The sequence below is a fragment of the Crinia signifera genome, chromosome 3 (assembly GCF_055691185.1).
Source record: "Crinia signifera chromosome 3, ASM5569118v1, whole genome shotgun sequence".
Taxonomy (NCBI): domain Eukaryota; kingdom Metazoa; phylum Chordata; class Amphibia; order Anura; family Myobatrachidae; genus Crinia; species Crinia signifera.
Window position 1 is genome coordinate 205,900,780 of NC_139219.1, and position 21,481 is coordinate 205,922,260.

General features: G+C 40.2%; 1 protein-coding gene across 1 annotated transcript in view; it reads left to right on the top strand.

The window, feature by feature from the left end:
• The window catches only part of BMP5 (bone morphogenetic protein 5), a 171,356-nt gene that overhangs the window by 91,344 nt on the left and 58,531 nt on the right, over positions 1 to 21,481 (top strand). Inside the window, exon 2 of the mRNA XM_083177318.1 lies at positions 17,462 to 17,654. Within this exon, the coding sequence (XP_083033444.1) occupies positions 17,462 to 17,654 (193 nt within the window). The remainder of the gene's footprint in view (positions 1 to 17,461; positions 17,655 to 21,481) is intronic.

Here is a 21,481-nt window from a genome sequence, read left to right on the forward strand (position 1 = left end):
GCTAAAGTATATTAATAAACCACTCTAAGACATCATGACATAATTTTAACAAGATCGGAACATCTTCATAGTTTTCATAATTTTCACCAAAAAAGTGAAACTTCAGGCCTCTTCCAGAACAGAAGATGTTGACTCAGATCAAAAAGCTTTTGCACGTTTCTTATTCAGGTCAAGTCACAACTTTCCCACACTAGCCGATTTTGAATTTCTCAATTTCAGCATTTTCTTTATGCCCTACTGCACATGTTCTTTGCCATACTGCGGCTGATTCTAGACCAACCACTGCCCTGGACACAAATTCCCCATACAAAAATACCATTTTTTTTACATGTTTCAGTTAAGTATTTGGATTATTATTATTTCACCTTTCTACATCCCACAGTATATCCCTAAATAACAGACCCCCTCTAGACCCTACACTATTGAACTCTATATTCTAAACTACATCACTGACCCCCCCTATACACTACACTACATTAATGACCCCCACTATCCCTTGCAGTAGAGCGGACTGAGAACGGGACCGGGGAACGACTGTCAGGCCGGCCCAACAGTCATGATCTAGGATTGAATACCCCCCCCATAGTCCCATACCTTTAATTGTAATGTGAGTTTATTTTGGGGCGTGGGGCTGTCTTAAATTTTAAATTTATCATGCAGGCTTCACTCTCTCAGTATCACACTGTCTCGATAATCAATAGGCATTACTGTCTATACTTCCTGATACACCACAGAGCATCATCATTGCTGCCATATAATGCAGACTTTTCTTTGAAACTGAACAGTGCCACCACCTGAGTCTTCAATCTTCAAGGATGCGATGGGGCGAGGTTGACATCATCCTTACCAAGATGACTCAGGGAACCCTGTTGATTCCTCTCCTTACAAGTTAAAATCAGTAAACAAATGCAATAAGTTATGGGAGACTTGGACATTCATTTTATATATACGATTATAGCAATTAACTAGATTTATCCAGTGTGCCATGCATCTCTATCGCTATGCCTTTAAACACAGAGTGATGTAGGGGTATTTTTTAAATGATCTAGAGCGATCGCTTAGAAAATGCCCGGAAATTGTGTATAGGCCCCATTAGAAGAATAACAGAGGCAGGCAATTAACCAGAGATAAAAACAAAATTATAAATATTACTTACATACACCTTAGTCCATTCAATTACAATTATTGCTAGACAGTCTGAACTAAACAGTATTCAGATTAGTTCCTGGCATGATTTGAAAAATAGAACTTGGCAAGGAATTCTCACACAAATCCAGACTCGCTTATAGTAACTGTATCTCAATAAAGCTGCATACTTATTCGTTACTGTTGCTAAACCTAGACTATCTGCAAGTATGTGCTACTGTCTAGCAATCTGAAAGTACAAGAGCTTTATTCAGAGGTGCACACAATACAGATGTTTGGGCTGGTGAGTATTGCTACTGTGCAAGTATTAAAAAGTTAATAAACTCTTACTGTACAGCCAAGAACCAAAGTGCAAAATTCTTATGCATTTGCACATGACATTGCTATTACTTGAGACGTCATCTGCATGGGCAGTTCAGGGTGGAGACTGGGCGGGGAACTCTGGGATGGGGGAAGTGTAGGATTAGCCATCAGATGGGTAGGGTTAATGGGGTACCTAGCCAGGCCATGTCGCAATTCTAATCATCTGGATGCTGCTGTTGGTCTTCTAAAAGACCACCGGCATTCCAACAACTGGCCATTCATATGTATTCCCTTTAGACAATGCTTAAGAGATCAGCAGACTTGCTGACCTCCACTGAGCTTTTGGCTGCCAAACGTACAAAGCTCTATTTGCTACCACAGATTTCTTTTTGAAGACCAAAGTGAGTATTCTGTAGGGTTTTATGAAATTCAGCTAATTCCATACCCTGTGTGTTAGAAATCACATGACTTTTTTCGCAAAAATTGCAAAACTAAAAAATGTATCTATGTATCCTCATGACATCTACGCCAGTCTGATTTTCATAAGATTTTAACATAAAAAAAACATTAAAAGCCATATACTTGTTACTGGTCCATTCAGCAGAAATAAGTATACCATACACAGTGCACGGTTTAATAAATTAATAAGTAATTCAAAAATGGATATTGTATACTTAAAAAAGCCCCAACCAGTCACAGAATTAGACAGCCTGGACTGGTTTAGAGTTTTTAATGACATTGGATCAGTACAAAGAACATTTTATTTTATATATTAATAAAGTGGTGAACAAAGTTTATTTTACAATTATAGATAGATGTGTCTGTGTTTTGTTTTAGTACAATGGCCGGGGACTGCCTTGCAAATGTATTAGTTGACAGCGAATAGAACAATCTGTCAAATCAATTCTCCCACCGTTAGATCTTGACCCAGTTAATCTCTTCCTGTTTGCTCAACTGATTATATTTTAACTGTGATAGAGAATACAATATTCCCAACAAGTGTACAGTCCAATGTTTACACATGTCTTGTTATCCTATAAGCTTGTTGCTTTCACTCTGCCCCATGGGTGAAAAAGACAGGTTTGAAGCTCTTTATTTCATGAACAGACATGCACACTGATTCTTATTACCATACTTTATTATTCATTGACCTTAATCCAGGCAGACTTAATTAATAAATATGTATATATATATATATATATATATATATATGCATAGAGAGAGAGAGAGAGAGAGAGAGAGAGAGAGAGAGAGAGAGAGAGAGAGATAATGGGTACCCCAATTTGAGGAACCAAATACTGGAATCCAGTATATCCGCAGATAATACTGCACAAAGCCGTATACTCCTTTACCACCGACTGACACACTATAGTACCAACCAGCTATTTTTATAAAGCTGTACTATATTGCATTACCCTAGCTGTGACAACAGCAACAGTCAATGCTTTCTTTCAAGCTATGTGGTGGAGCTCACCCTGTTCTAATTGTCATCACTGGAATAAATCCTATACTGAAAGATGATTGAGCCAAGTTACTAAATGCTTTATTTTGTTTTAAGTTGAACACCCTGCCTGTGATGATGACACTGTTGCTGAGAACAATTGTAACATAAGAGACTAATCAATGAATGCAACTGGTAAGCACATTACTGCATTTAGTCTTAGCAGTAGAGCTGTGTTTCTGAGATTTTAGTATGTGTTGTATGCTGCTTATATATTGTACTAGTAAGTTCCTTAAGAGCGAGTCGGACCATATATACCTTGAGCTCCTCTTGCGTCTTCCAGGGAGAGCTCACATTGGACTTGGCAGATGATGTGCCATTTTTTACATGCAATAAATCATTCCTGGGAGCTGCTGGGGGAGTTCAAGGGGCGTCGGATGTGATACATCATGGGTGCGAAAAGCACCTGCGATATGCTGCTGATGACTGTACATATGAGTTATCTTATGTGCAGGCTGTCCAACCTCTGACTCCAATCCGGTGCGCACGGGACCGCACATTGGTTTGGAGTGGATGTCATACACACCCGATTTCTCGGCCCAATACATTGGAATCTGGAGAAATTGGACCAAAATTGCACTAGTGTAAAGGGGCCTTTAGGCTCTGGGACAGGGGGATGTCAGGGCTAGGCGCTAGGTAAGAATTGGGGATTAGGGTTAGTGATAGTTACTGGACTGCCAGATGATTGAAAATCTAACCTAAAGTTATTTATGCATTAACAGTTTCTTATATAGCGCATACATATTCTGCTGCGCTTTACAGAGAATAATTAAACATTCACATCAGTCCCTGCCCCGGTGTAGCTTACAATCTATATCCCCTACCACATGCACACACACACATTCATTCTAGGGAAATTTTGTTAGGAGCCAATTAGCCTACCAGTATATTTTTGGATTGTGGGAGGAAACCAGAGTACCTGGAGGAAACCCACACAAGCACAGGCAGAATATACAATCTCCGCACATTTAGGGCCATAATGGGTCTCAAACCCATGGCCTCAATGCTGTGAGGCAGTAGTGCTAACCATTACACTGTCCATGTTGCCCTAAAAGTTATATGACCACCAGGCGTGGAGCTGCTGCAGCAGCCAGGAGAAGGTAAGTCACTGCTGGGCTACCGGGAGGAAAAGTCAATATTCTAACATGTGAACATTTCATCACTGACTACCTGATGAATGTTGACATGGCTAATATCAATATTATGACTGTTAACATTTTGTACCCAACCTGATTCAAATACTTAACTTATTTATACTTAAATACATTCTAAACTAGCAGCTACTGTAAACTATTTTCTTTTTCTGTAATTATAACATACTCCAACAGTTAAAACTTAAAATTGTTATTTAAAAAGGCCAATCACCCACACATTTTCTCTCAGTTCCACCATTTTTATGTGTATTTAAAAATAAATTGCTGGATAAATCCCATTTTATGTCCTACAATTAATTTATATGTTCTTTTCTGTATATAAACAAAGCCTTTTTCTTCGATCTCAAACGATTTTCCTCGAAACAACATTCTGGTTAGTATTTTTTTCAAGCAGGAACATTTTCCTAACCACAAAGGTTAAGCTAACATGTAATATCCTGAATTCTATCTCCTTTGGTGAAAAAATTGTTTCATTTTTCCTTCATCTGGGAATTTCACTTATTTTTGACCAATAAATTTCCTATTTCAGTTCTATGACTTTATATCCACTCTTTAAATCAATCCATGCAATTTATAATGTTATGTTTGTATAATACTTAGATCTGTTAAAAAAAAATTATTTTTTTTTCCGTAAAAACATTTATTTTGTTATGTTTATGAAGTTCCCAGCCCATAAGTATCACTTTGTATTGCCTGAATTATGGTAATCAAGGTCACTTTATTTTGGACAAGTATTTTAAACTGTGAGGATGTTGCAGAGTTGAATGCAAAGTTGCATTGCCTTTATCTCTCTCTGCTTGGGATGCTAGCTGTCATTAAATATATACCCTTGCACCACACTTATCCCTTGTACAAAATCTATAGTACATCTAAAAAGAGATTTACTTTAATAACACATTGCATAGCTCCACAAACCTAGAATACCATTAACAAGCCTTCTCTGGGCTAATATTATGTCAGAATACAACATTACCATCCAGTTTACATGCAATGGGGATGTGACCACATTGACTATATCACTTATATAAGCATATGCATGAATCTGGTATATGAGCAATGTAAAACCAAGGAGGAGACATCTGCAAAACAGACTTGTGCTCAACTGTGGGGCAGTACGGATGGTGTAATGGTTAGCATTACTGCCTCACAGCGCAATGTTCGATCCCCACCAACAGCTCTAACTGTGCAGAGGGGGGTTTACACCTTACGGTGTCACTTTGCGCTAACTATATACCTCTGATGCTAAATTTGATGCTGTATTTTGTGTTAAATATGAATCCTCTACAATGAGAGTCAAAAAAACACTCTAGTCTGATCGTAAAAAAAGGGGGGTGATTTTATTTCATTGTGACATACATATACAATCAATACTGTCTGTTAAATAACTATAAAAAAGTTTCACCAATAAAAATGTAATGTTTAAATGGACTATAAAAAACGATTCACCATTTAAAAAGAAAAGGAATAGGTTTCACTTGCATATACTTTTCTCTAAAAGCTCATGTATATTCCTATTACCGGTATACACAGACAATGGGGTGGGTATAGGAAAGGGAGAGAGACTCACAAGGGATGGTGCCCTTTTGGAAGGGATAGTGTCCCGTGCTTCCAGGGTTACGTATAGGTATAAGTATAATTGCAGTCTTTAATGCTTGAGCCTCTATGGGCTGGATACCTTTTTTCCCAAAGAAGGGGGAGGTCGTGGAAGCATCATTTCATCCAAATTTTCCAGAGACTAGTTGAACAAGATGTGGAACGCATCCCAGAAAAAATAAAAAAACAAAATATGGACGCGCATGAACTCCAAGCACTGAAGTCATTACAAAAGAATAAAAACATTGTAATCAAACCCGCGGACAAGGGGGGAGCGATCGTCATAATGGACCGGGAGAACTACGACAAGGAATCAATGAAACAACTGATGGACACTAACACCTATAGAAAACTCCCATCAAACCCCACCAAGACTTTCTCAGATGAACTAGGATCACTACTCAAAACAGCCTTTGAAAAAGGAATTCTTAACAAGCATGAGTATAAGTTTTTGCAACCTAAGGATCCTATAATACCGGTCCTATACCATCTTCCAAAGATACATAAGGATACCCAAAATCCACCAGGGCGCCCCATTGTGGCGGGAATAAAATCAATTACTTCAAACTTATCCGAGTATATTTATAAATTTCTGCAGCCTGTTGTCACAAAACCCCGCCCACCTCCAGAACCAAGGCGTAGGAGCCAATGAAAGAGCACCAACCAATCAACCCCGCCCACCTCCAGAGGGTAAAAGGAGGAACGGGGAAGCCTTCCAGATATTGCACGCATCCTGACGAAGCCAGTCATCTGGCGAAACTAGTTGACGCATAGCAGTAACCTGGACCCGACGATCACCCCTCTGGTTAAGAGGGCACCGACGGGAGTCTGCTGGCAGACGCTTCCACGACCTCCCCCTTCTTTGGGAAAAAAGGTATCCAGCCCATAGAGGCTCAAGCATTAAAGACTGCAATTATACTTATACCTATACGTAACCCTGGAAGCACGGGACACTATCCCTTCCAAAAGGGCACCATCCCTTGTGAGTCTCTCTCCCTTTCCTATACCCACCCCATTGTTTGTGTATACCGGTAATAGAAACATGAGCTTTTAGAGAAAAGTATATGCAAGTGAAACCTATTCATTTTCTTTTTAAATGGTGAATCGTTTTTTATAGTCCATTTAAACATTACATTTTTATTGGTGAAACTTTTTTATAGTTATTTAACAGACAGTATTGATTGTATATGTATGTCACAATGAAATAAAATCACCCCCCTTTTTTTACGATCAGACTAGAGTGTTTTTTTGACTCTCATTGTAGAGGATTCATATTTAACACAAAATACAGCATCAAATTTAGCATCAGAGGTATATAGTTAGCGCAAAGTGACACCGTAAGGTGTAAACCCCCCTCTACAGCCCAATCTAAGAGGTACCGGTAGTATACCTCTACACTTTTGCAGCTTATATATACTTATACAAGGTCCAAAGCGCAAGTCCTCCCGACAACCTATCCTTCCAATATCTAACTGTGCAGAGTTTGCATATTCTCCCCGTGCTTGCGTGGGTTTACTCCGGGTACTCCGGTTTCCTCCCACAATCCAAAAATATACAGATAGGTTAATTGGCTTCCAACAAAAATTAACCCTAGAATGTCTGTGTGTGCGTGTACATGTGGTAGGGAATATAGATATGTAAGCTCCACTGGGGGCAGGGACTGATGTGAATGTTCAAATATTCTCTGTAAAGTGCTGCGGAATATGTATGCGCTATATAAGAAACTGTTAATAAATAATAATAATAAATAACTGTGGATAAAATATCCTGCACCAAAGTTTTCTTATTGGTGTAGTAAGATAAATTATGGAACGTTGACTAGACTAGGGGCCCACTGGGACAATACTTAACAGGTGTGGCTAGCCACCAAACGGGGGTATGGATAGCCACTAGAGAGGTTAACGTAACCATTATGTGCATAGTGATAGTGCATGCATGATAGTGTTCTAGACTGATAACAGCTATGCACTGTAGTAAATACACCATAGTCTAGGGAATGCAATATAAAGTAACATATGTAAGAATTAAGCACATATTAGAATACATGTCTATATATACTATAGTAATACACTGTACTCATGATATGGGGACCCTTGTACTAACCAATAAATATATCAAAGACATTACAAAATTCATTAGGTCTTAAGGTATGTACACACGACAGGATATGCCATGAGATGCGAGTCCCGACGCGATCAGATCGCATCGGGACTCGCATCTCGCGGCATGCCAGAGGGACAATTTACACTATATACTGCAGATCTGCACTATATAGTGTTCCCTGCCCTCTCTATCTGGCTGCCGATTTGCGCTCACACGGGAGCGCGCATCGGCAGCGCATCGGGCTTGCAAGCCCTAAAAAAGCATGCGATTTGCATGCGATTTGGCTTCCAATGTTCCGTATATCGGGAACATTGGAAGCCAAATCTTACCGTGTGTACACACTATTAGTAATAGTGTAGTACATTCCATTGTTAAAACAGAAAACAAAACAAAAACTATTGTATACTCTGGTATGGATTAATTGTAGGTTTGTGAATTAATCCAGAACTGCAATGCCATTGTAATCCCAGGCAGGTAATGTGTTCATTATGTTAATGCAGAGCCGTGACTACGGGGGTGCAGGCTGCATTTGGGTGTCACCCACCAAGGGGTCACTATGAAATGCCGGCTCCTGCTAAGTGACACTGTGACAATAGAGGGGTTTGGGGAGCAAAACCACACCCTTCCCACAAAGCCACACTCATTTTCCACAAGTAATAAACTCTCTTAGCTGCAATGGGTGTTGTAGGGCTAAGTGACACCCCTATGCTAAAGCCACACAATCTCAGGACAGAGCTGTGTTATGACTGCCCAGTCTGTCAGGAGGGATACTCTTGGTGGAAGCAAATCAAGCACACATCTTCATCCATATTCCTGTTCTACCAGGCGAGTGACCCTCTTGAGTGCAAGAAACTGATAAAAACTCTGGAAACTGATAATGTTGTTAGCTAGCCATGTTGTATAAAGAATCTTACATCTTATGTATTACATGTATACTTCATACCTTAGGTTTCAAAGCCTTGTAATTCTCTTCTAACATTATTATAAACCGATACCCAAGCATTCTAGAAAACTGTGTGGATTAATTAAAAAGCCTACTAATGGAAAAGCCCATTAATGTGCTAAGTTCCCTTATTTTCACTGTTTAACCTTGACCTGACGAGTTTTGATAACAGTGTTGCAAATAGTTCGAATCACATTCATATTATTTGATACATTCAGATCAGTCAAACACAATATGGTCCTGCTCCAATTTATTTTTTAGCTAAATTCCTTTAAATGGCTAAAACTCTCTCACATAACCGATATTGGCTCTTGCTGTGGGTATAATCTTTGACTCCTTTAGCATAACCAATAAAAGTTGACAGGTTTGCCCCTTTCTCACCCCTTCTAATTGCTCTGTTTAAGCTTTGGATTCCTTTGCAAGCTTAGGTTTAATCCCAATATTTTGGTATAATTTTCAGATATCCAGTAGATCCCAATATAGAATTTCTCGCTTTACCTACAATGTCCTCTAACCCTTACCAAATCATTAAGAGCACTTCACATATTATTCATAAAATGTGCCTAATTTAGGGTATCAGACAACAAGATCAACATTAGCAAACCTGAAACAATCAATTTGCACCTTCTGGACCATCTTAAAAACATCTTAACTTGTACTTCAACTTTAATGTAGCACACATTCTTTAAAATATATATTAATCAACTTATCTAAAATGGCAGCTATCATAAAATGCTCATTTGTTAAAGTTCAATAAAAAAAAGCATTTTGCATTAACATACCTACAGTACATCAAAGGCTATGTATTATTTAGCTTAGTAGTATATTAGACATTAGTGGCATGATAAAACTTAATTCAAAAAGTGCCCCATGTGGCAGGTTGCCGTGTTGGGAAGCAGATATTTTTTTAATAGGGCAACTGATAGAAAGTACACTTATTTTTACAAAATGCATTATGTGAACTGGCTAAACACAGATATAGCACCTATAATTTATGTGGCATCTGCTCACTTTTATTGATTTTCCTTTAAAGGTGGTGTAGAACCACTAATAAACTTGGACATGTACTGTTGCTTGGCAGTGCCCCTGCCTGAGTCTTAACTTCTTTCCAGTAGATGGAGGGATCCTAGGACATATTCTACAGGAGTGGTAAACCTTAGTCCTAGCTCTACCCATGTAAACAACACACTGGCACAGAGAGTACAATATGAATAATCCAAAAGTGTAATTTATTAAATATATATATATATACTAAACACTGAACAGGTGGTAGTTTCCTTAAAACCACATCCAAATAATATTACGGTTTTTGACAAATATACAATTCTAGGGTCAACTATACATAATGTGGGAAGGTCCTTAACTATATATTACTTTATCATTTACAATGGATATACATTTTAAACTTATGTGTGCAACTTATATGGTATGGAATACTTCACTAGCAATATTACAATAATATATTACAGATTTGAGCATACATTATTCAATTCCCCATTGGACACTTTTCCTCTGCCTATGTATGAACTTATTTAAAATTAATTATTTCCTTAAATACACAAAAAACATAGTCATTTAGATATCTTCCCTAAATCAATATAAAAACCTATGCCCTTAAAGCAATCCCAATAATCTGATCACTCACACTAAAATGGAAAATGAATGCAATAAATAGGAAATACATATGTTTAACTCATGTGGAAAGTTTTAGCCATTAATTTGTTGGTGCACATAATTATAAATGTTGGACCCGGGGCAATAGTTTTCAAACTGAAGGGTTGTCATTGTCTAATGACTACTGGCATCAAGTGTCTCTTTTACTTTAGAAATGGCTGTGGTAACCACTAATAAACCTGCACTTACAGTACATGGAAAGAGGTCTCTATTGAGGCAGATCAATAATTTTTTTTACTAGTCCATAATATTACAAAGCAAAATAACTTACATATTTTGCCTGACTAGAATATCCCTATGCTTTTTCCTACAAATGCTTAAGTATAGTCAATATTTATTCAATTGATTACAGAATATACTGTAGTTTGCTCTGTTTTACTGTATATTTCTCTATGTGTGGCAAGCGTCTATAAATACTGTTAAATACAGTGATTTTGTGGTAAGCGTACGTTTACTTTTATGGTGATTGTTTGCTATTACTGACCTCGTTCCCGAAGAAATTAAATTTGGTCCACCCGGGGTATAAACTATTTTAACAAGACTGCTCTGCTCAGTAATCTGTCCCATTTTAATCTGCTGTCCACACTTACACCAATCAGTAGGCCCTTTAAGGTGTTGGTCACGGCTTCATCTGGTGTTCTGAGACCCTATTGTGTCTTGAGGCCCTACATTTTCTGTCAATAAATTATCCTTTAATTTCACCCTGACTGGTACTTGTACAGAATGTCTGTCTGCCACTGACTGAGTGCACAATGCGCACCTACAATTTTCAGCTCTGCTATTAAGCAGACAGGGTGCTGAAGTGGTTTGGCAAGTTTTTATTGGTCAGTGGCTTTGACTATTCCTACAATTGCAGGGATCGATTTTGACAGCTCCATTTGATGTTGCAGCACCATGCAGCTCTGTTTCTGGCTATCTGAATATGCAGACAGAGCTTGGTCTTATAAAATAAAAGGTACTTGTTTCCTAGCACGGCCACAACGATCATAATCGCGGTCATCGGGGGTAAAATCGGGGCCATCGCGGGCATCGCGGCCGCTAAAAAATCGGGTGCGATGGGCCAGACGCGATGCCCGCGATTTCCCCATAGAGAACAATGTTAAATGGCTCAATTTACCCGCGATGACCCCGATTTCCAATAGGAAACAATGTGAAATGGATCAATTTACCCAAATTATCATAGGGAACAATGGTAAATGGGCCAAAAACACCCCTGAACATAAAAATGTCCCCCCAAAAGTACTATACGCCACCCCGCGATCAACGTGAACCCGAAGCGTGGCGAGCGCAGCGAGCCCGCGAGGGGCGGCGGTACGCGTCCTCCGACCTTTTCATGCCCTACTATCCACGTGGGCGTGGAGTTGAGAATAAATTAGTGTGGCGAGCGCAGCGAGCCACCGAGCCCGAAGCGTGGCGAGCGCAGCGCGCCCCGCGAGGGGACGCGGATACCTTCACAGTTATACGCGTCCCCTCGCGGGCTTCCCAGGTGTCCATGGCGACGCGGACACCTGGGAAGCCCGCGAAGGGACGCGTTTACCTGTGAAGGTATCCGCGGCCCCTCGCGGGGCTCGCTGCGCTCGCCACGCTTCGGGCTCGGTGGCTCGCTGCGCTCGCCACACTATTCTATTATCAACTCCACGCCGACGTGGATAGTAGGGCATGAAAAGGTCGGAGGACGCGTACCGCCGCCCCTCGCGGGCTCGCTGCGCTCGCCACGCTTCGGGTTCACGTTGATGGTGGGGTGGCGTCAACTACTTTTGGGGGGACATTCCACTGCTCTGTGGGTTTTTTTGGGGTTTCTGGCCCATTTACCATTCTTCCCTATGCTGATTTGGGTAAATTGATCCATTTAACATTGTTTCCTATGGGAAATCGTGGTCATCGCGGGTAAATTGAGGCATTTAACATTGTTCCCTATGGGGAAATCGGGGGCATCGCTTCTGGACCATTTAAGCATTTTTAGGTGCACACGACGCGACCGACCCGATTTTTCACTGTTTTCAATGCATTTCAATGGAAAAATCGGGGGCATCGCGTCGGTCGCGTCGCAGGCCACTCAAATTACCCCCGATGGCCAAGATTTGTGGCCGTGCTAGGAAACAAGTACCAAATAAAAAAATTACGGTCTTTTTTTTAAAGTCATGGTGTTGCTGTGAAGTTTTGATTGGTGCATGTGCAGACCTCCTGCAAACACAAATCAAAGCAAACACAAGAAGCAAGAACATTCCCATTCTTCTACAGAACTTTTAGGTTCTAATTGACCCTGCTTTGACACAATAATATTTAAAGAAGGACAGGACATTAATACATCTTCCCTTAAGTCCTGGTGTTATCCCCATTATCCCAACACCAATTCACAGTAGGCAGGGAAGGTAACATTTGCATATCCTATTGTAAAGCGCAACGGAATTTGCTGCGCTATATAAGAAACCATAAATATGTGAAATCAGAACAGATTGACTTAAGGCCTGCCCCATATCCATCCAAACACTACACTGATCTGCACAGGAGGTCCAAATGTAGGTTAAACTACATTCATTGTCATGTAAAAGATGACTCTATTGAGGTCCATAAAACAAAATTGTAATTATAAATACTGCATATTACCGTTGGAAAGTATGAGACATTTTGATAAGCTAGTGGACAGGGGAAAGCTATTATTAAGGGCCATATCAGTAAGTTCCATATAAAAAGGGTATACTAGTACTGTAGCTAATAAATAAAGTGACATATTTAACTAGCATTTTCAGTGCCTTATCAGCTAATGAAATACCAAATATGTGATAAGAATATGTCATTCCTCTCAATATTAGGCCAGGCTGAGGCCAGTATTCAATGCTCCCAATTCACTGTTTTTTCGGCGAATTGGGCTGTTTTCACTCCTTGCTGTGAATTTTTTCACTGAAAATCTGATTCACCCTATTCAATGTTCATTGTTCGCTGTAAGCGAACAGTGAATGTCGGCCAGTTCTCAGTTTCAATGGGGTTTTCACTGGGATTTGCCGAGAGTGTATTCAATGCTCAAATGAAGAACTGCTTTCTCCATTGATTTTCGCCATTATTCTCCGTTTTACATTCGTCATCTTTTTTAGGTGAACTGGAATGTGATCTTTTAAAATAAAGCGTGTTTTTTTTTCTGGTGTCAAAAAAGCAGATTTTTTTTTCTGTGAAGGGGCATGCTATTTTTATTCAGCACATGAATATATTTAAAAAAAAATTTTTAAACAATTTTTTTTTTTTACACATTCGCCAGCAGGGGGCCGGGATCCACTCATTAATATTCATATATTCACTGCACTCTGGTCCCAGGTTGTTACGTGCAGGACCAGAGGAGCGGCTCCCTACCCCTGCCCCCCGTGCCAGCATTCCCGGGGGGCAGCCTCTGCTTGTGCCCCGGGAGCCCTCCCCCATAAATTCTGGGGCAGGCAGGGAGGCTTACATCTCCCTACCTGCCTCCGTCCGCCGGCTCCCTGCGGCATTCGCCGCAGGGGTTAAAATTGGCGAGCAGGGGCAGCGAGCCCCTGCTGCATTGAATAGGGTGACAGGGAGGGCTGGCAGTGAATGCTGCAGCCCTCCTGAACCCTGCGAATGTGCAGCGAATCCTAAACTCCCCTGAGTTGTATGCCTCCCACCCCCAGTGGCGTAATGGTGGGACAGTACTCTGAAACCGTGATGTTTGGGTGGTATAATGGCTGTATGAAATAGCAGCAAAACCAATCTGTATTATGGTTTGTGTAAGTGTTGAAAATGGAACATTTAACTAGGACTCACAGTGCAATGCAAGTTTAGGGCTCAAGCACAAGTACATTTAACATGAATTTATCTAGTCTATCACTGCTAACGTTAATGCAAGAAGAGATCTAAAATCATATTTCCATTAATTCTGTCAATCCGATTGTATTGAAATGAAATATTCTTTCTCGTTCATCCAGATATATAAGAGCTTACTTAACAGTATTACTGAATAAAAGAGTCAAGGCTCATGGTTTATCTTATGACTGAAATCTTGATGCTTGTGCCATTCGAACTTCACACATTATGAACTGATCTGTTCCAAAATGAGACTTTGCATAAATGTTCAGTTGTGTTCATTTCTAATACAAGTTTAAATTCATGCTGGAATGATACATTAATTCTGAACTGGTTTTTAAACCAGTAGTTCTGCTGCAGATTATTTCTCATCATTGTCATGCCCATTATTAATCTTAGGGACTGGTTACCTTGTCCAACAGCATAACTACCAGAGAAGCAGACAAGGCTGCTGCTATGGTGCTCAGATCTGGAGGGGGCAAGCTCTCCTGTCAAGCACTTACAATATGAGTTTATAAGGTTTTAACTTATTACGACCCTGAGCTTTTTGTTTCTATCTTTATTGGATGATAAGCTCTCCCCCCCCCCCCCCCCCATTGTCACTACACTGAGAAAGGTGTAGAGACAGGGGGAGAGGGAGAAGGTATCAGGGAGAGAGAAAAAGAGCCAAGTTTAGAGATAGGGGGGAGAAAGAAAGGGTGATACTGTCAGAGAGAGATAGGGGGCAAATAGAAAGAGGGGAAGCATGGGGAAAGAGGTGGGCAGAAGAGAGATACAGGAGAAATAGACAATGGGCAGAGAGAAAGATGGGGATGTGAGACAGAGGGGTAGGGGGAGTGAAAGAGGGTTGAGATAAAGAGGATGCAGGGTTTGAAACAGTTTGACTCTCTTTCCCCTGGCAGTGGCAGGTCCCCAAATGCACTCACCAGCTTCTTCCAGTGGTGCTGGGCTCCTCTGCTCTGACCTTCAGGCTGTTCTGCTCCCCTGCTCTTCTATGCCGGGCTGTAGTCTCCTGCTCTCCGCCGTTACTTCTCCCCGGGAAGCACCCGGTTCCACTAATCCCTGTGTGGCGATGGGCTCCTCTGCTCCCTGTGCAGTGGCGCTGAGCTACACTGCAGGTACAGGTGCCAGGACCCAACCAAGACGGGGCAGCAGCAGGCTCCACAGTTCCCCGGCCGGCGCTGGGCTCCTCTGCTCCAAGGGTGGCGGCACTAAGCTACACTGCTCCTGGGGCAGCAGCAGGCTCCACTGTTCCCCGGGTGGCGCTGTACTCCACTACTCCCCAGGCAATGCCACTGCACCCCGGGCGGTACCAGGCTGTGCTGCTTGCTGGCCCGGGCTCCACTGCTCCCTGATGCCAACTGAACTAGGTACAAGTTTGGCAGCACGGCCAATGCCTGCGCTGTAATATTTAATGAGAAAATAAAAATCCCCTGCACCCTCTATAGTTACATATATTGAGATGCTTGCCGCTTTGCAGCTACAAACAACTGTGTACAAATAAGCAGCCATGGTCACAGTCCCTCCAATAATGGGCTTTCTGAGTAATACTATGGTCACGCATAATGGCTTCAGGAACTGAGATGCTGGCACAATGTTTTCTGCAATCAGGTTGGCAGGTTGCAATCGGAACAATTCGAATTTTTTTGTTTTTCCCCCCTAACCCTTTTTTATACTTGTCAAGTCACCCAGCATCCACAGCAGGCCTTCAGCATCCTCTCCGGCGTCTCCAGCGGTCCCAGGAGTGCAATGCTCGAATGCGCGCGCACAGGCGTACCTGGGAACTTGCGTAATGCACTCCTGGGACCCCTGGAGACGCCGGAGATGGTGCTGAAGGCCTGCCGTGGATGCTGGGGGACAACATCGACGCCGGGTGACCATCGGGGCACCATCAGGGGACAAGTAAATATGTCTAAAAATATTTATTCCAAAACCCGGAAAAATCGCTTATCCGGAATGCTCGTGGTCCCGAGCATTTCGGATAAGGGATACTCAACCTGTATATGGTGCTACACCCTACAAAATCAAATTGTGGAAAAAGTCATTGGTGTTAATATTCTTCTTTTTCTTGAAATACTCTACTTTCTTATTAAGGGTGGCTGTTTCTTCTCCAGTGTTCAACTTGAAACCTCTGAGCAGGGTCCTTCAGCAGCACAGAGTATATCAGGAGATGCATAATGTGCTGCGCTTTAATGTAAATTAACAAAACAACTATGTTATTTATACTGTGTTTAATATTTAAATAGATTTTTTTGTAAACAAACATTCTTAATATCCCGGGCAATGCCGGGTACTCTAGCTAGTATATGATATTAATCCCCAAGGCATTGGCTATAGTAAAATAATAGTTAACAATACTTTATATAGATTGCCAACATACAAGACAAAAATCACATTATTGTCATTAACCCATAATGGTAACATATACAGTACATAATGATAGGAAATTCTTTTCTCTTATGGTTTATTTCAGCTAGGGAAAACACTAAATGAATACAGATAAAACAGATCCTCACAGCGGCACGCTTTTTACTGCAAGGACCTTTTACATATCTGTACATTTCTTTTTTTACCATGTTGTTACATTCATTTAGAAAGAGAAGAACTTACATTTCGGTAGAAATAAAGATATACATTATATGGTTTTATTAATAAAGCGGTATTTCAAATACATTTGTATAAAACATACTGCAAGGACTGCAAGCAGATTCCAAGTTTCCATTCCATTTCCTGCTATCCCTACACACACAAATACAGTGCAAAGTATTTAGCACTGTTAAAGATATATGTTTTTGTGAACAGGCAAGATTAATATCAGTGTATTTTATAGTTTGCGTGGGAGTAGTGACATTAATAAAAATGAAATCTTCAGTACTGCCAGAGATTTCTAGTTTCCATATAAGTGGTTCCCTTGCACTACAGTGTCCTCTTTCATTCTTACCTTTCTTTCGACTGTGTCTAAATCCACTTTTACGGCATGAACATTTTAGCTGTTTTCGTATTATTTACCATTGCTCATGTGAAATCTTAGCAAACTAATGAGGTTTCAATTCTCATTTGAAGTGAACACAATTTCTGCCTTTACCTGGAAGCTATGTCTGGATTTGTGGTTTTGCTGTTTACACACTGTCATACAAGGCTGCCAGAATATTTTCATTTTTAAACCATATAAATTCACAGTTAATCATTGAATGTATTGAGGACTCACTCCTGGAATTTTCTTTTTCCTTTCAGTTGAAAAAGACAAGGACTTTTCACACCACCGAAGGCACTACAAGGAATTTCGATTTGACCTCACTCAAATCCCACATGGTGAGGCTGTGACAGCAGCTGAGTTCCGTATTTACAAGGATCGAAGCAACAATCGCTTTGGGAATGAAACTCTAAGGATTAGTATTTATCAGATCATCAAGGAATACTCAAATAGGTAGTGTACTAAAAGTATCATATTTTCATATAATATTATTTATGCATTGTTCTAATAATAAAAAAGTGTACATTCTGCAGAAACCTTACAACTCTGTGGTTGATAGACCACATAGTAAATTTTTTTCTCTTTTTCCTTGTTCTTCTCATTATTATACAGCTTTCTATATTTTTTTTAAGGTCAAAAGTTTTAATTTTTAGGTAGCTGGAGTGTATATTTTAAGAGATCTGGATTAAACTAAGAATTCAATCTCAGCTTCTGTTTGACTTTTCAATAACTACTTTGGATTATTGGCTTGGCTGGAGACCAGTTCTAACTTTATTCTGAGGCACCTGCGGCTTTTATTTTTAGGAACAATTTAGCAAAGTAATTTCTGTGACGCTTTAATTTTTTTCCATCTTACACTTTTAATTTAGTTCAGCAGTTTACAAATAGATTCAATTTGTGTTCTGTTTAAATTTGAATCTTTTAAAGCAAGTTTGTTTTGGTTTTGTTGCAATTTATTGCTATGAACCTATTTATTTTTTATAGCATTTTATATAATATTTTGTAGCTTACATATATTTACATTTTTAGCTCAGAATGCTTATATTCTTATAATTTCTCAGAAGGCATAATGTTTAAACAAAATTACCAAAAAAGAATCATTGAGTATAAGACTGGGAACATTTTATGCGTGTCAAGGTTTTCTGTTTTGGGATTACTAATTATAAAGGAAACAGCTTTTTACCTCCATTAGCCTTTATAGGTGACCCTAATAATGATAAAATGATCTTTCACTGCACAGTAAAGGTGTCTGATTGGTCCACATAATTTAATCACATGAGGTTATATAAATTTTCTTAAAATTTCTTAAGCAATAATAATCCAATTACTGCTTATGTACTAAATGTGCCCAGTCAGTTGTGCAGAACAGTGTCCTCTAAGGCTCTTTTTGATTTGGATAACTTTCGCAGCAGTAGCTGAGTATTAGTTGGTTTACTGGATGATAGCATGTTGTTAAAGCACAATGAAAAGTCGTTTCTCCCAGTTTTCAATGGTAATAATAATAAGTAATGAAATATTAATTTGGGGAGTGAGAAACAATATACAAATTGATCATTCCATGGTCTGCCAAATTATACATTCTCCAACCAGCCAAATCCAATTGCTGGTTGGAACGCCCAGTGTTTTCATGGGAACACCCGTAAAACGCTGGATGTTCCCATGGGCTTGACTACCCACCGCCCCACACCCCCTGCCCACTGGTGGGTGCCAGCGCCTGGTGAACACTCTGTTTGCCATAGCTTCTCGCACCCGGCGCATGCACATGTGCAGAAATGCACATTAAGGAAACATCGCTCGCAACGTGCACATGGACCAGAATAAAGTACAATATGTTTGTGTAATGCAAACATGTCCATACTATGGCCCTTCAACTGTTGTGAAACTATGCATTCCATCATGCCTTGCAACAGATTTCCTAATTGCAAATCTGTTGTCTGTTCCCATGGTAATGACCCAGTGACGTGGGTGCCGGGGGCGGGCAGCTGACATCACTGGATGTCAGCTGCCCGCCATGTTCCCATCCAAAACATACGTAACGCTAAGACACCTGAGAGTGTCTTAGTTTAGTGTGTTCCTTTTAAATTATTTGATGGTCACTGTCCATGGAATGATGTGGGTTTGGCCCCATAGGCTGCAAATGGATGATTACGCAAAACATCCATTCCCAGCCGTGCGGGCAAATTCCTCCCTTGGGACGGCAGCATGTGAGAGTGGTGGGAGGGTTTAAAATGACATGCATTGCTGCGAAATTTGCACTGCTGTATATCAACCAGAATAACCTCCATTGACCCTTTGCAAATTGCATGCCATACCATTATATTTCTAAACGTACAACAACTAAAAGACCCCAAATATTCAGCTTAAATGCAATGATTTACTATATGTGTCTATTATGTCTTAATACATTACAGAAAATAAAATCTGCAAGCTTTATTTACATTCTTTTTGATGTGTAAAATGTGCTTACAATTGTGCATTTTAATTTAATAATGATGTGTATTATAATTTAATAATGATGGGATTTTCTTTCCTTGATCCAGATCATGCTTTCAATATATTCATTAAAAGATTGAATAATAAAATACAGCTGTTAATTTAACTAGACACAAGTGGGGAATATTTTGTTTATGGTGTACAGTGTGCAATTGTATAGTTTAAGCAACAACATATACTTATGTTTTATTGCATGATAACAAAGTCATTGCTAAGTACCACCTGTCTTTTTCTCATTTACCCATACTTCATTGTTAATCCTACCTTTGTATAAATGTTATTAGCAAATTTGCCTAGTCTCCAGAATTTTTGTTTGATGTCCAGGGAGTGCTGCATACTTTTTGGGGAGTAGGCATTTCTGTATTGAAAAAGTGGGCGGCCTGATGGTGCAATTTGCATCATGATACGCTGCTTCCATAACACAAGGACTTGATTCGGGCATGACTATGCAAATTGCATTATCATGCTCCATTTTAAATAAGACAAGTGTTACTATTACTTTGTAAATACAGTGTTCTGCATTTTAGACACAAAAGTTCCTGCAGGCAGTTGCTGGGTTGTTGGATATTTGTGTCAATTAAAGAGTTGGGTCTTGCTGTATGAGCACATTAGAGGCATGAGTGGATGTGGTGACACCTGTTACTCTTTATTGCCAATCCCTGTTGTGCCGGTAGAACGGCCTTCTGAAAAGTGGTGTGACCTATTACCTTTAGATTATGTTACATGCATGTAAAAAACATATCCAAAATACGACCCTATCTCACACAAGACACTAATAAATCTCTTATCCATGCACTTATTATATCCCGCATTGATAATTGCAATAGTCTCCTAACTGGTCTTCCCAAGAACAGACTCTAATCCCTGCAATCCATTTTAACTGCTGCTGCTAGGCTGATCTACCTTGCAAGATTCTCATCATCTGCTGATCCGCTCTGCCAGTCCCTCCATTGGTTACCTGTATCTTACCGTATTCAATATAAAACACTTCTGCTCGCATATAAAGCTATTAACCATACTGCACCAGGATATATCTCCGTACTTATCACAAAATATCTCCCATCTCAACCACTCCGCTCTGCACAAGATTTGCGTCTCTCTTCTGCACGGATCACTAGCTCCCATTCACTATTACAGGACTTTCATCGGGCTGCTCCCACCCTATGGAATGCCCTTTCCACGCACAATAAGACTCTCCACTAGCCTCCAAACTTTCAAGTGTTCCCTGAAAACACACCTCTTCAGAGGCAAGCCTATCATATTTAAGTTCTACACACATAACCCTCTGAGGCACTTATGTATTATTTAGCTTCCCTTCTGGACTTGTAACTTGGTGGGACTGCTATGCTATTACTGGTGCCTGTCCTTGTGTTTCCCTCCTATATCCCTATAGATTGTAAGCTTGCAGCAGGGCTCTCCTACCTCCAAGTCTGTCTGTGGTTACCCAGTTTGTTTTATCACTGTCTACTATTGTAAAGCGCAACGGAATCTGCTGCGCTATATAAGAAACTGTAAATAAATAAATAATGGGTGTCCTCTGAGATGGGTCTGTCTTCAGTGTGGCCACTTTAGTGTCACCCTTTGGAGGGTGACACCTTGGTACGTCTGCAACATGACACCTTGATACTGGCCACACCCCATGCACCCGAAAATGCCCCTGAAGCACATGCTATCTTTATTATTGAAGCAGCTGAGTAATTGAATACCCACGTTACATCTCAGTCACCCATTATGTGAAAGTTGTGCAATATTGCCTAGTCACAAAATCAATGTAAAAAAAAAATGAA